Raw genomic sequence first — 16,496 nt, 5'->3', positions numbered from 1 at the left:
GTGAGATAGTGTGTGGAGTGAGAAGAGCAGAGAGTTCCTACTAGGATAATCATGCTGAAGCAGAAGGACCATTCCCTAGATCCAACTGTAGAGTTTGGTAGAACATAATCCAACCCTTGATTTATCTGCATCCTTTACAAGAACTATTCTTCAAAGGTTTATGGAGTATCATATTATAAATGGAACCAGAAATCTGGGATGAGGAGGCCCCGAAAGGGGGGGGGGGAGTACAATAATAAATAAAAATAAGTGGCCTTCTCTGACATTTTTGTTTGATTTGGAGTCAGATTTAAACTTAAATATGACTCATTCTGTATTTTCCATACAAACATATATGCTGAATAAAATAGCATTAATAGTATTATAATACAAGGAACTGCTACCACTAGGCCAATTCTGTGCATTATTCACACGGAAGAACGAAGGGATTAAAATCCAGTGGCAACATCAGTGGAGGCCTTAGCTTATCAATGGCCTCTTTAAAATGAACATGGTCCTTCTCTGATATGGGCAATTGAAATTTTCTGTATCTTATGTGAAGTGCTATAAAAATGAGGTGCTAAGCCATGCCCTCCCCACCTGCTACCCCTCAGCCTCTCTAAATGGAAATTCTGAGCCACTTCTGTTTCAGTCATCATAACAACATGGGATTTAGGCTTAGTTGAATTCATTTTGTTTCTCTTTTGTTTTTAGAAAGTACTACAGGCGGTCTCTGCATGATGTGGCTTCTGAAGACTCAGGAACCACCTGCCTCACTAGTCTGCAATGGAGAAGGCAGAAGTGGAAATTCAAACACCACGGTTCCATTCTGTTACTAATTCTGTAGACATGTGCCTCCGCCGCAGGGAGTAAGTCACACCAAGGGGGAAAGTTCTCAGGGGCCCCCAGACCACCAGCACCCTTGTCCCTCCCCCTGGAGAGAAAGCAGAACTATGGCATTTTATAGCTGCTGTTGGATCTTCTTGGCTTTTACCTGGTGTACTTCTGCCTATGGGCCTGACCAGCGAGCCCAGAAGAAAGGGGACATTATCCTCGGGGGGCTCTTTCCTATTCATTTTGGAGTAGCAGCCAAAGATCAAGATCTAAAGTCGAGGCCGGAGTCTGTGGAATGTATCAGGTAAGGTCAGGAGCCACCTTGGAGAGTCTTTTCTCCTCCTGGTGGTTAGAGAAAAGCTGTACCAAACCCGAAATAATTTTTTCAAAGTTGGTTCTCTCTTTTCAAAAATGGTGATTGGTAACCATGCTGAAGCTTATTATTCCCCCCCTCATTTTTTTAAAAGAAATTTTTCCAAAAATAAAATGTCAAAGATACTGAATAGAAAAATCCATGGCCTGTCGGAGCCGTGCTTGGTCACTTGGTAACTGAGTCATCATTGTTCACCTGGAGGCTGTGTTACTTAATGGAAGACCAAGTACCTAGAAAGAAATTTATTGTAGGTTTTGCAAACCTGAGTAGTAAAATCTCCTAATGACCTTAAGTGCCGCAGTGGTCATAATACCTGAGTGTTGGCTGCCTCACTCTTATTTTTTTTAAGGATTTTAAAGCTGAAGGAAACTTCAGTGGCTGGCATGACCTGGGTGTCTTCAAAATGCAGCCCGTAGCATTTGGAATCACTCCCATTAGAATTCTTATAGAAAGCTGAAATCCCCCTGCTAACACAGAATCCATCTACGTAGATAGAGAAACACAGAATCCATCTTAACTCTCTCACTGGACTCTCTCTTCGGCCATTTGAAGACAGCTAACATGCCCCTTGAATCATTTCTTTTCCAGACCAAATAGTTTTCTAAATAATTGTTTCATGACATGATTTTCAGACCCTCACCATTCTGGATGCCCTCTCTCTGATGTTCCCTAATTTATCATGACTCTTAGAATATGGCATCTAATACTAGGTACAATGCCTTCAAATAGTATCTGACTTCTGCAGAGCACAGAGGGCTGTATATCACCTGCCTTAATCTGGACATCAGAGACCATTACTGCACCTCAAGTCTTGACCCATCTTCTGAGAGAGAAGAGCACTTTCTCTTGAGATTTGCAACTTCCAGAAGGGATCCAGCACTTTCCCTTGGTCTTCCTGATAGCTAGAAAATGAAAATGAAAACTAGAATCATTCCAACAAAACTGGATTTCTGCTCGTGTTCTAATGAGGTCTCACAAATTAGATAACATTTTCACTTTTTTTATGAGTGCAGAAAAACTAAGTGTAGAATTTCACTGATACTGTTTATATCCTTCACGTAACCCACGTGGACAAATATCCTTTTTGTTGTTCCCTTGCTGGACAGAGTTGTGCAGGTGCCGCATACATACCTGAGATCAAGCAAGAGCTTGTTCTGAAATAATATATGTATTTTTTAATTGTATTAAAGAAAGATAGGAAAATCAGTTTAGCAGTATAGACATTTTAGGTAATGAAAAATTCAGTAATAGATCTTCATAACTTTGCAGGTTTAAAAAAAAATGAAGGAAACATGAAGAAAATGACTTAGAGAAAATGTCACATTAAAAGTTAGACCAGGACCTTTAGGAACCTAACTGATACAATGAAGTATAACAGCTTGTATTTCTTTCCCCCTGCCTTTGAGTTCAAGTCATGAAACCCACGAGAGAGAACCTGCAGAGTTGTTAGGTTTTCTTCTCTGGGCGCTGATACACTGATTCAGAACATTTATCAAGCTCTCACTATGTGCTGTGTCCTGGAAGAGTGAAAACTATGTCACTGATCCTGTTTCTCTTTGTTAATTTGCTTGATTTTTATTTAAAATAATGTTCTTTGAAAAGCAATGCATGCTCATTTTTTAAAATAGAAAGTATAAAGACAAAAGCACACAATTTTAAAACTCATCATTCTACCACCCAGAAGTGACCACTGTTTGTGAACAGCCTTCCTATGCATAATATTTGTTTGCTTGTTTGTTTATGAAGATGATATCACTCGTTTCCCTTTCCTCTTCTACCTCCAGGAATGTCAGTTTAAATTTGTGGCTCTGCAAATCTGAAGTTATTTTTAGCTTCTTATGTATTCAAATCCTAATCTATTTATATTTTCCCTGGTCCTTTTTTTTTTTTTAATCTCTGTATTACTTTTACTAAAGTACCTCATATCGGTTACTTCAAATTCTTTGTTGGATAAGGCAGATACAAATGATTCATTCTATTACTAACCACAGTCCTTGTTATTATTGGTCCCTAACTCTGTGTGAGGCACCATGCTGAGAATTGTGCATAATTATCTCATGCTCACAGCCACCCTCTGAAGTAGGTGTTATCCCCATTTTACAGAGAGGATTTTGAGTCTCAAAAAACACAACATCATGAAACCAGAGTAATGGAACCAGGTTCAAACCAGCTTTGCCCAGTCTGTACTCTAAAGAAGTTGACCAGAAAGCCTCTTGCTTTCTTCCATTTCTTTCTTCCAGGTATAATTTCCGAGGATTTCGCTGGCTACAAGCTATGATATTTGCCATAGAGGAAATAAACAGCAGCCCGGCCCTTCTTCCCAACATGACCCTGGGATACAGGATATTCGACACTTGCAACACTGTTTCTAAAGCCCTGGAAGCCACCCTGAGTTTTGTGGCCCAGAACAAAATCGATTCTTTGAACCTTGATGAGTTCTGCAACTGCTCAGAGCACATCCCCTCTACTATCGCGGTGGTGGGAGCAACTGGCTCAGGCATCTCCACAGCGGTGGCAAACCTGCTGGGGCTCTTCTACATCCCCCAGGTACCCGTGCCATCTCAGATGGGGTGATGTGGGCAGGGGCCAGGAAAGCAGCCTGGGAGGATGCTACACCCAGTGTCCATACAGTTTGCTATTTTCCCTTCTCTGGCTTTACTTTGGCACAAAAGATCTTTTAATTATCTGTATCATGACCACTGGGGATTTTTGAGACCCCAGAGTCAACAATGTCAACTGGGCCTTCACAATTCTTCCAAAATTCTTTTAAACATAACTTGTATAAAACTTTGTCTTTTTTTTCCAAAGGGTTCAGTTATTTATTTTCCACTCCATTCCTTCAGTATACGGCCGTTCTTCTGCCTTTACTAAAAGAAATGAGACCAAATGATGTAAATCCCACCTTTCAAACCCAAAATATCTGCCCCAAATCCTAGTCCCTTAAAAGTCTCTGCCTCTCTCTCCTCTGGTTGAAAGTTTAGCTCGGAGGAAATCAGAGCATATTTTCTCACAAAATCGGAACTTAATCATTATCTTGCACATTCTAGAAATGGAAACTATTCTATTTCATTCAACAAATACTTGTAGAGTGTATATGAATAAGCAGTTTCCACCCTGCAGGAACTCAGCCTAGACAGGGAAATAGATGTCTGCATTTTCAGATACTAACAATTCACTGAAATAAGTGCTTTAATAAACATTTGTTCAAAGTTGCATATGTTTTTCACCAAAAAAAGACAGTGAACTCTAAATGCCATCTTATAACCTGATTTTTTTCCCATTAACACTACAGAGCAAACCTTTTTTCACATTAATATTTAAAGGGCTGTGACATCATTTTATAATAGTGAAAAATTGGAAACAACCTAAATGTCCATGGGTGGGAGAATCAGCTCAATTGTGTTGCATCTCATATATCAATTTTTAAATTTAATTATATATCACACCTTAAATTATTTTCTTCAGTGTCTAGTATTTAAAATTTGTAAGAATACCTTTGATAGATTCACATTTCTATGCTGGGAGGTCTCTGTTTCCTTGGTGATAGCCATTATCCCTTTTTATACATGTGGCAACTGAAAAAGTCTTGTCATCATTTCCCGAATCCTTACTTCAGGGAATTAAAGGTGTTTCCCATGGGGAAACCCTGGCTCTATAATCTTTGTGCCAGAATGATCTGACAAAGCCCACAAGAGTAAATGTGTTGGGCAAGATGCAAATATGCATCTTTATATTTGGCATATTGCGCAGTAGTATTTTAAATACACAGTTAAAGCAGGTTGTCACAGCCAACAGACATAAGATGTAATTGCCATCAAGTAAATAAAGAACACGAAGGGGAGGGTTTTAATTCATTGTGGTTTGGATGAAATATAAGGTTAAGTTGAACTTGAATTATAAAAATGCTGAGAAGATTATAATGATTATCAGTCAAACCAATGTAAGTGTATCTGCAGCAGTGGTTCTCTGTCATGGCTGCATGTTGGAATCACTTCAATAGCTTTAAAAATACTGATGCCTGGGACTCATCCCCAGAGATCCTGGTTTAACTGATATGAGATGCAGCCTGGGCCTCAGGAGTTCTGAAAGCTCCCTCGATGAGTCTAATGTGCAGCAGAGCTGGGAACCGCGCCCTATTGGGTGAAGGCAGAGGCCCCAGTTGAACTTCTTATGCCACTCACGCCACCAAGTGGATGGAACAAGCAGACCAGCTAGAACAAGTTGTGGTTAGAAGTTTTCTGAATCATTCATGAAACTCTCCCCTCTTACAATAAAAAATTTTGTGTGTTTTTAAGGGGTTTTTGGGGGGGGAGTGGGTAATGAATTGGTATTTATCCCCACTTTTATAGCTTGCCTTTTAAAAAGTGGACATATATTATAAATGCATCCTTTAAGAGAAACATATCTATGGAGGATATGTTTATTTGTAATTTTTATATCTTTAAAACCCTTTTTGGCCCATTTTTCGAAAGAGTATCAAGAAGTAAGCAATAATGAATGAATTTACAAAAGGCCTGGGTAGACTTTTCATTTGCAAAAACCTGATCAAGAAGCCTGTTGTTTGGGTCTGCAAATAGAGCTCTCTAAAAACAGTTACATCTCAACAATTACTTAATCTAACTACCTGCCTCATGAGGTGTCACAGTAGAGCAAGAAGGAGCTTATTTTAATAAAAGGAAAAAAATCACTTTCATATTATAACTCTCAAAATCAAAGCTCTTGTCAGAAAAATAATGCCTGCTCATTAACAAAGTTGGACCAGGTCTTTCATGTATCAATGTCTTTTATGTTTTTGATGTAGAAACTATTCATTAATAAGAAGAAATATATAGAAAGAATTCATTTTAAAGCACTGAACATTGAAAACTAATTGTTTCAATCAGTGAAAAATATTAAAAAGGCATTCCCCCAAATTTCTTCAACATGGTTTTCTTAAGAAGTTTTAAATCTCTCTAGAAAACTGGAGAACAAGAGATATTAAATGTTCCTTCATTACCAAGAAGAAATTCCATTCAGTGTAAAAATGTTTTGTCCTTCATAGAGAACAAACGTATGGACACCAAGGGGGGAAAGTGGCAGGGGGTGGTGGTGGTGGTGTGATGAATTGGGAGATTGGGATTGACATATATACACTAATATGTATAAAATAGATAACTAATAAGAACCTGCTGTATAAAAAATGAGTAAAATTCAAAAATTTTAAAAAAAGAGTTGAAAGACAAGACTGCTAATGGCAAAAATGCTGAACGAATGCAGGGATGAAATATGAATAAACCTCAAATTAAATTAAAATAAAAATACTTTGTCCTTCAGAAGAAATGGTTCAATGACTTGGAACTTCCTAACTGGTGAGCCAAGACACACAGGAGTGCTACAGATAGGCTGAGATACTGACCCTCTCCAGGTCTGGGATGGTGGGTGGGGTCTAGGATGGTCAGAACACACCCACAAGGGCTGGTCAGCCTCCTCCATTCACCCCACCTTCTATGTTTGCCACAACTTGAAAAGAAATTGGGAAGCTCTGCACTAACGAATGCTTTACATGATATTTGGATACTTCTTCAGGCAAGAATCTTTTACCACAAAAGGTAAGGCTTTCTACCCTTGGTGACCCACATCCATGCTCAAATATAGTACTGGCTATGTCCTAGAAAGTGGAAACATATCAAGGCAGCTTCTCCAGAGTTCCTTTTCAGCCTCTTTTGGTTTTGGAGACCCACATCAAAAGTCAAAAGGCCTCAACCACCAGCTGAAATTGCAGAGGAAAGGGCTGCCGGTGGTGGTTGAACTCACTGAGAAGCCAGGAGAGGAAAGGATGTTTTTCTGACTATATTTAATGATGTACATCATCATGATTGTGATGAAGGGGAATTGAGCCTAATGAACCTAAATGGCTAATTGAGCCTAAATAATAAACAGTTCTTAGAAATGACTGCAATTGAGGGTACTTTTATCTAAAGTAGTGCTGGCGTGGAGGAGGTGGGGAGATAGGGGAGGGGAGAGAGGGAATAGCTGGAGACTGGAAGAGAGAAACTAGGCAGAATAATAAAGGGGAACCCCAGAGGCTTCTCTAAAGAGCCTTAGGTTCATAACCCAAAGGGAACCTGATTCTTTCCAGAAGTAAGTCATGGACAAAGTGTTCATTATAGTAAAGGGGAAGCTAAAATGTTCAAATGAGAACCTGGACCCCACAGGCAGAAGATACGTACATGGATATATTGTAGCCATGAGGCAGCACAGAGGAAGTTAGGAGAAACTATGGAACAGTGCATAAAGGTTAAGTAGATCCTATTGTTGTTGGGTTGACTTTATGATCAGACCCATTTTTGAAGGTAGCACTGTGAAGGATCACCTGCTGGGAATTAGAATGCTCCTTGATAGACTGACAGATGCTTGAGTGCTCACACTGGAGAGGAATAGATTCTGGTTGTCTTTACTCCTTCATCCTGTCTGCAGTGACCAGCGTTTGATATATTAGATCAGTGAATGTTCAAAAAGCCTCCTCCACACAGTCTGGAGGCTCACCTGGCACCTCAATCACTCACTCATTCTGTGTTCTTTCCAGGTCAGCTATGCCTCTTCCAGCAGACTCCTCAGCAACAAAAATCAGTTCAAGTCCTTCCTCCGTACCATCCCCAATGATGAACACCAGGCCACCGCCATGGCTGACATCATCGAGTACTTCCGCTGGAACTGGGTGGGCACAATTGCAGCTGATGATGACTATGGTCGGCCAGGCATCGAGAAGTTCCGAGAGGAGGCTGAGGAGAGGGACATCTGCATTGACTTCAGCGAACTCATCTCCCAGTACTCTGATGAGGAAGAGATCCAGCAAGTGGTGGAGGTGATACAGAATTCCACAGCCAAAGTCATCGTCGTCTTCTCCAGTGGCCCAGACCTGGAACCCCTCATCAAGGAAATCGTCCGGCGAAATATCACGGGTAGGATCTGGCTGGCCAGCGAGGCCTGGGCCAGCTCTTCCTTGATTGCCATGCCTGAATACTTCCATGTGGTCGGAGGCACCATTGGATTCGCTTTGAAGGCTGGGCAGATCCCAGGTTTCCGGGAATTCCTGCAGAAAGTCCATCCCAGGAAGTCTGTCCACAACGGTTTTGCCAAGGAGTTTTGGGAAGAAACATTTAACTGCCACCTCCAAGAAGGTGCTAAAGGACCATTACCCGTGGACACCTTCCTGAGGGGTCACGAAGAAGGTGGTGGCAGGATAAGCAACAGCTCCACTGCCTTCCAACCTCTCTGTACAGGGGATGAGAACATCAGTAGTGTCGAGACCCCTTACATGGATTATACACATTTACGGATATCCTACAATGTCTACTTAGCCGTCTACTCCATTGCTCATGCCCTGCAAGATATATACACCTGCATACCTGGGAGAGGGCTCTTCACCAACGGTTCCTGTGCAGATATCAAGAAGGTTGAAGCTTGGCAGGTACATCCTTCACTTAGATGGCAGTTCACTGTGTAATAAAGCAGAGTTAGACTGATCCAAGCAAGACAGATTAAAGTGGTTACCTCAAAAAGCCAATATTTAAATGAGGTCACTAGATGTAGCCTGGGATTCAACTTGCCTTTTCAAACATCTGAGCAACTGACTTCTGCAAAATTGATAGTAATTTAATTTGATTATCTGTTTGAACCCTTGAGGTCAACTATTCTTTAGTCTAGTGGTTCAAAATATCAGGAGTATGGTCCCTAAATGTTTTTAAATATCCTGGGACAAATTTAGTACTGAGTGGAGTGTTTTTATAGTGCTTAAATTAAATATATTGTTCCCTTGTACGTAACAAGTATTTCTTGAGTACCTATTATATTCCATATACCAAGTGTCATAAAACCATAAAATTAGTGTCACTATGTTTAGCCACCACTTTTGCCATTATATTACTCAAAATATAATGTGCTGGACCCCCCCATAAGTCAACTAAAGCTTAGGACACAAGCAAATCAAGGGCACAGAAAAAACTCTTCTTAAAAGGATATTGGATATTTCAAAAAGAAACACTGAAGTAGTTGTCATAAAAAATAATCAAAACTTAAGTGGAATCCCTACACTTTAGACTTGTTTTGTATTCTTCAATTATATGCAGGAGAGACATCATAATCTTTTTTATTTCATAGAGCTTCTGAAGATAAAAGTCTGGCCCAACTTATATCCCATGGAGCTGTTCATGTCTTGCATATGTACCTTGATTTTTTCAATAAGACCGTGTTTTACACTCCTTTTGTATTTTCCTCAGTCCCAGACTGAGCTATCAGAAAGTGCATGATGGGGAGTGGGACATGAGGGGAGGGTGTGAATCCCTGAATATGGGTTGAATGACTCAGCCTCCAGCTTCAGTTATGGCTCCCCCACTTACTGGCTGCATCATCTCAGGAAAGACACTGCTCTGTTCAAGTCAGTCTCCTCATCTGTAAAATCACCCTAATACCCAGCCTACTTTCCAACCAAGTTTCTTTTGAAGAGGAAATAAGATGATATATGTAAAAGCAATTTGTAAATTTTCAAACTCTTAAACAGGTGGTGATTATTTTAAGTAGGATTTCAATATGCCTCAAATTAATCAATCAACTGAGTAAAACATGATAATGAAACCAGCTTTGCATACAGAACCCAACCACCACAAACCCTTGGGAAAAGATGCCAAGAAACAACGTACATCCTATGTCAGTCACTTTAGAGATTCTCATGGGATGAGGAGTGACTGTCTAGGCTGGTAGAATGAGCCAAAAGGACCTACAAGTTCTTAGCCCTTCTCGTGCATGGGACGTCTCACTCAGGCATCATTGTTGGCTAAAGTTTCTAATCTTTATGAGGGACTGAAAGTTTCCTTCCTCGCATTGCGCCCCACACACTGCCTGGCAGAGAAAGGGAGCTCTAAAGAAGGTCAAAGACCAAAAAGATTTCAGGAGCCATGATGCTATAGAGTGGAGTTTTAAGAAAGAGGAATAAAGGGACAGTCTTTTAGTAAATACTAGTGTCTTTCTCTCTTCCCTTCCATGTCTCCCTCTCCTTCTTCCTCTCCCTCTTGGAAAGCCTATGGGGGGAAAAAAGCCTAAAGAAAAATCCCAGGGTGGGATTGAAGGGAAAAGAGGCTTCCAGTAGGTAGGTTGACAGTTCTGCTCTTCAGAGACTCCTCTCCCAGACAAGGAAGTAAAATCCAGATGGCCAAGGTCAAAGCATGGGCATATGAGAAAAAAAGCCAAGAATTAGGCTATAGTCAAGGGTGGGACTTTCAGCTGCATGAAATAGAAAATTCAAACCAAACTGGCTTAAACAAAAGAAGGAACATTATTAGCTCACAATACTGAAAAATCTCAGAAATACCCCAGGTACAACTAGATGCTCTCATCTTCATCTCTTTGTTCCTTTTCCTTGGGCTTAGCAGTTTTCAGCCTCTGCAGCAGCTTCAGGCTCATAAAATCCTTACTGCTAGGCTCTCCTTACTTCCCAGGATTTCTTGGAAAAGTCCCGGAAACCACGTTGATTAGACAGCCTAAGATCACAAGTCCATCCCTGAAGCTAGGAGTGGAGTTCTCCCAAACTACTTAGACTGAGAGTAAGAGGGGGGTTGGATCCCCAAAGGGCAATCAGAATGCTCTTACCGAAAGGAGGAGGAAAGAGTAGCAAAGTGGCCAAAATAAAAAGTAGCCAGTACACAGATACCTCAGCTGGCCCTCGGACAGGTAAATTCGTGTCCTCCTGGCTCACACATGGTCTGGCACAATTCATCCAGGAGAGGAGACAGATAGCAAAATAGGGTCAGAGCTCTGGGGAGGAGCAACATGTGGGCATTGCCCAAAGTGTCCTGTGTGCTTGCTGTAAGTCTCCTTTAAGCCTCAGGAACCCAGACGGTTGGGTGGGCATTCTGGAATTTAAGCTCTTGGCCATGTCTCTGTCTATCAGGAGATGGACCAACAATTCTTCACTCTCATTACTAACACCTCCATGGAAACCTATCACTCATACAAGCTATACAATCTAATCCAAGTATCTCAGCCTGGAATTCCAGCCCCACCTTCTTTCAGTTCTCTTATAAGCCAATCTGCCTGGCACCTCCCCACAAGCACTTATTAGTTTTTGGCACAGTACTTTTACCTGAAGAGCTATCAAGTTTTGTCTCCTCTATCATTGTCCACCATGAACGTTTAACTCTTTTTCAAACTTCACTTTCTCCTGGAAGTCTTTTCAAATCATACTACCCCACACACACTTGCTGACCGTGCTTTCTTCCTCGCTTTTGCTGTTTATGTATATCCAAGTTAATCTTCCACAGCTCTTCAGTTAACCAAAATAGATTCTTATCAACTAAACTTCTGACTAAATAAGGTCAATCACAATCTTTTTCTTTTGTTGATCTTTTCTCCCCCTAAAATTTATCAATCAAGTCATATGCCTTTAAAGTAACACCAACCAACAGGTAACTTAAGAGCACACAACACCCAATTCCCTCCTGACCTCCACAGAGACCCCAAGCCCTTCTCACACCGTTCCTCAGCTCTCTCTTCCCTCTGATTCCTCTGCAATACTCTGAGCTTCATACAAGCAGGAACTATGTCTGTATTGTTCAGCACTGTGTCCAGAACACCTGACACCTGAATATGCGTAGAATAAGTGAATGAATGAATGAATGAGTAGCAATCTAGTTGATTTGACCTGACAACATGACATAGAGTCCTTTGCAGAGAATTATCCTACCCAATAACCCAGCCTTGAATCAAATGACTCTGGCCAGGGTATTCTAGACTCTGATTAGATGAGCCTGGGTCACATGCCTAATGATCAAATTTGAATGGAACATCATGTAAATAAGTAGGTAAGGAACCACCTGCTTCCTTCTCTCAGGACAATTGTGCACAAGGCATGCTTCCTACTTTCCCCCACCTTACACCAACCACTCACTAGTCAAAAAATAGGCATGCATGGGAATTCCCTGGTGGTCCACTGGTTAGGACTTGGTTAGGACTTGGCGCTTTCACTGCTGGGGCCCAGGTTCAATTCCTGGTTGGGGAACTATGATCCTGCAAGCTGTGCAGCGTGACCCCCCCCCAAAAAAAGGCATGCATGGTGAAAGAACCATGGTGATAACAGAAGTCAAATGGAATTGATCTGACCAGGAAGTTTGGGGGAAGGGGATGAATTGAGGTGAGAGCCAGAGGAGATGGAGGGGAGATAAGAAAATATGACTGAGGTTAGAGAAAGCAATTGGTCCTGGACTTCCCTACATTTAGCACAGGAAGTGGCCAAGAAGCAATAGGCTCCTTATCTCTGTGAACTGTCCCTCATTATCTATGTGAACGGGGTGCTTCGTGCATTCCATCCCATTTTCCCTCTGTGCTAAAAAGTGATACCATATGTAAGCTCTGGAAATTCTAGTTTCTAGTCTTTGGCTTAATTCAATTGACCTTTAGAGTACATACCAAGAGGTGATTCCCATTTATGCTTATAAATGAGCAATAATTTGACTTTAAAACCCTTTAGAGGAAATACCCTAAAAGGCCACAAGATGGAAATATTACCACATAATAGATAATACATGACCATCTAAGTGACGCGTGTTATGCGCACCTGTCCCTCTTTTAGTATGTCTTTCTCACTATTTGGTTTTCTTTTTGAGCCTGTCAGTCTCTGTCTGTATATTATATTCTACGTTTAAGTCTTTCTTTTAGCTTTTTTCTTTTCTCTTCCCCTTCATTTATTTTTTCTTTCTCCTCATATTTCTCCCCAAATAAAATAACTTAGAAGTGTATTATACAGAATTATAATCTCAAGTATCGACAAAATTGTGTATTTTCTTTTTTTTTTAATTAATTAATTTATTTTTGCTGTGTTGGGTCTTCGTTTCTGTGCAAGGGCTTTCTCTAGTTGTGGCAAGCGGGGGCCACTCTTCATCGCAGTGCGCGGGCCTCTCACTATCGCGGCCTCTCTTGTTGCGGAGCACAGGCTCCAGACGCGCAGGCTCAGTAGTTGTGGCTCACGGGCCTAGTTGCTCCGCGGCATGTGGGATCCTCCCAGACCAGGGCTCAAACCCGTGTGCCCTGCATTAGCAGGCAGATTCTCAACCACTGCGCCACCAGGGAAGCCCCCCTTGTATTTTCTTTTTTAATGGAACTATTAGTTCCTTCTTTTAAAATTCTCAAAAAGCAAAAAAAAAAAAATAAAGGGAGTTCCTTGGCGGTCCAGTGGTTAGGACTCTGCACTTTCACTGCTGAGGCCCCAGGTTCAGTCCCTGGTTGGGGAACTAAGATCCCACAAGCCTCACAGTGCAGCCAAAAATAAAAAATAAATAAATAAATAAAATTCTAAAAAAAGAGTGTTTTCTCTGGGAGAAGTATCTAAATTTTTTTTAGCTTATGTTGCTTTTTTGTGGTTCAGTGGTTATCAATTTAAAGATTCCCTATAATTGATTTTAAGGGTGAAATTGTTCCCATCTCCACCTTCCCTGTTATGCAAGGTATGATGCAGAAAATTAGGTGCTCAAGTGCAAAACATGCAAGTCAACACACCAAAAGAAATATTAAAGATGCCTAAAGAGATGACTTAAAGACATGACTTAATAAACAGGTAATTGATTATTAATGGACAAGGTGCACATTTTGATTAGAAAAATGCAACACTCGTGATCTTGCTTGCATACCTGCTGTGAGGATGAAACACTACAGTACTATGCAGGTTAGGATTTGAAGTAAGGAAGAAAGTAAAAGATATCATCTGAATAGGCCTTTAAGGATGAATAAGATGTGTGAAAGGGATCCATTCCTTGAAGGAACTGTCAAATGCAAAGGCAATTACACAAAACAACACAGGTAAGTCACAAAAACATCATGCTGAGTGAAAAAATCTGGACTGAAAAAAAAAAGTACAAATAGTATTGTGCAATTTATATGATATTCTATCTCTAATGGTAGAAAGAAAACAAGCAGTGGCCTAGGGCTGCAAATGGGGTGAGGACTGACTTGAAAGGGACATTAGGGAACCTTTTGGGGTGACAGTAGTGGTGGATACACAGTGGTGGGCAAATACATTTGCCAAGACTCAGAGCTACACTCTTAAAATGGGTGCATTTTATCCTATGTAAACTGTACCTCAATAAAACTGATTAAAAATGGAAAACAATGGAAAGCCCCCAGGGAAGGGGGCTTGCACGGGGATCTGAATGCCATTCAGTTTGGACCACTTTTCCTATTACTGCCTCTTGGGTTGCCACAAGCATTATATATGTCTCTACCATCCCATTTTTAAAGTATGTCTATCTTCTCAACCTAAATTTTACACTGTTCAACCTGTTGTAACTAGAGATAGACAACCTAGTAGATGGGCTATATAATCTAAGTATATAGTGTAATGGTTGAGAGTTTGGACTCTAGAGCCAGACTAACTGGATTTAAATCCCAGTTACTACCTAACATAACAGCTTTATGGCCTTGAGTGGTCACTTAGTGTGCTTGTGCCTCACTTTCCTCACCTGAAGGATAGAGACCTCTATCTGAAACTTATGAGGTTTTTATGAGGATGACATTAGTTAATACGCATACAGTGCTTAGGATACTGCCTGTACATAATAAACTATTTTTAAGTAATATTTTGGCCTTTTTTATAAAAAAAAAAAAGGAAGCCTCATCCCTCATGCAATTAGTCTGAATCACTTTATCATAGCTAATTGAATAATTCTGCTTCTCTCTATGTTAAGAGACTTCCAGTCCTACATTTTAGGTGTTGGTTGCTCCCTTCATCCTTCAACTGGCATCCTCCTGTCACATTCTTATATGGAACAGTTGTGTTTGGGACTTACCCTTCTCCTCAAGCAACTCCCAGCTGTTACTCCAACATTATTACACTATGGTGATTCCAACTCTCTTTTCCCTCAAGAAAGTGGTGGAGGTTTTATAATCAGTTTATTCCATGTTTTGAATGGTTACTGAGAATTAAATTATGCCTATAGCCGAAAACATGACATGCAAAATATAATATTTAGCTCGAGCTTTCTAAAAAGACCACAAAGGAAATATTTCCTCAGAAAAACCCAAGATGCCTCTTTTTCCTTCGTGAAGAGAAAGTTATTTTATCCTATGAAAACTGTAATTTACTTAAGTGTGATAGGATATATCTATCCTATCACACTTAAGTAAAATCTTCTAGCACATTTTAAAGCAAATTCTAGTATTTCCCTGTTTGCTTGTTTGCCTGCTTGTTTGTTTGAATCTAGAAGTTTGATTTTTCTTTTTAAATCAGAAACCAAGAACTTAGGTTACATTTATAGCTCAAAAGGAGAAATTGTGTTGGCCCTTAATCCCATAGTATAATTGTAAGTATTCTGCTTTTTAATATATAGGTTTAAATTGCAACCAATTATATAAAAGCCTTAATTTTTATGGTCCTTCTGCCTATGTACTCTTTAACGAATACAGATCTCACGTTGACCTTGTTTTTCTCATCTATGCTCAGACTGGTGAAAACCTCATTCTGGGCACCATTTGACAAACCTAACAGTGTTGATTTAATGTTTACTCTATTAACCAAAACCTTTAACACACATAGTTTGAGTAGCCATTAAAATTCAGGCCCTCTACAAGTCATTAGGAATACAGAAAGGAATAAGAAAGCATCTGCTTTAGAGGAGCTTGGTCTAATAAACTGTAGGTATAAATTTTCTAGCCACAAAGATTCCAGGGTGCTTTCTTTTCTGGATAAGATGTTTGCACTACTAACTCTTACCTTCTGCCTGTCTTTATCTCCTGTCCCATTTGTGGCTAGAGTTACCAGGTCTCATTAGTAAAATCTCAGCACCAAGTATCCTAGAGGTCACCTTGGTATCAAGGTCTCTACCTGCAGCTGAACATCAGCTCCACCAATGAAGTCATATTTGTATATTTTAAATCCCTTTCTATACTTTCATTTTTGGAACAGCTTTACTGAGATATAATTCATATACTATATACAGTTCACTCATTAAAATGTACGATACAATGGTTTTTAGTATATTCACAGAGTTGTGCAGCCATAACCACAATCAATTTTAGAACATTTCACCATATCAAAGCTGTCACTCCCTACCACCTCATTCCCCCAATTCTTTTTTTAATTTATTTAATTTTTTTAATTGAAGCATAGTTGCTGTACAATATTATTTAAGTTACATGTGTACAACACAGTGATTCACAATTTTTAAAGGTTATATTCCCATTTATAGTTATTATAAAATATTGACTATATTCCCTGTGCTGTACAATATGTCTTTGTAGCTTATTTTATAGCTAATAGTTGGTACCTCTAACTCCCCTACCCCTGCCA

The 16,496-nt window shown here is 40.1% G+C and overlaps 1 protein-coding gene across 2 annotated transcripts in view; it reads left to right on the top strand.

Annotated features, from left to right (window-relative positions):
- Positions 1-887: 887 nt before the first annotated feature.
- CASR (calcium sensing receptor) overlaps positions 888-16,496 on the top strand; it is a gene marked incomplete at its 3' end in the record, with an annotated part of 28,924 nt that continues 13,315 nt past the window's right edge. For both annotated transcript variants that reach the window (XM_082624769.1, XM_082624768.1), the window contains exons 1-3: positions 888-1,117; positions 3,427-3,733; positions 7,752-8,636. In XM_082624769.1, coding sequence (XP_082480895.1) covers positions 933-1,117; positions 3,427-3,733; positions 7,752-8,636 — 1,377 coding nt within the window. In that variant the 5' untranslated portion in view covers positions 888-932. The remainder of the gene's footprint in view (positions 1,118-3,426; positions 3,734-7,751; positions 8,637-16,496) is intronic.

The sequence above is a fragment of the Mesoplodon mirus genome (genome assembly GCF_964341445.2).
Source record: "Mesoplodon mirus genome assembly, chromosome: 6".
In the NCBI taxonomy this organism is placed as follows: domain Eukaryota; kingdom Metazoa; phylum Chordata; class Mammalia; order Artiodactyla; family Ziphiidae; genus Mesoplodon; species Mesoplodon mirus.
Note: the sequence above shows the minus strand (reverse complement) of the source record. Positions and strands in the feature narration are given on the sequence as shown.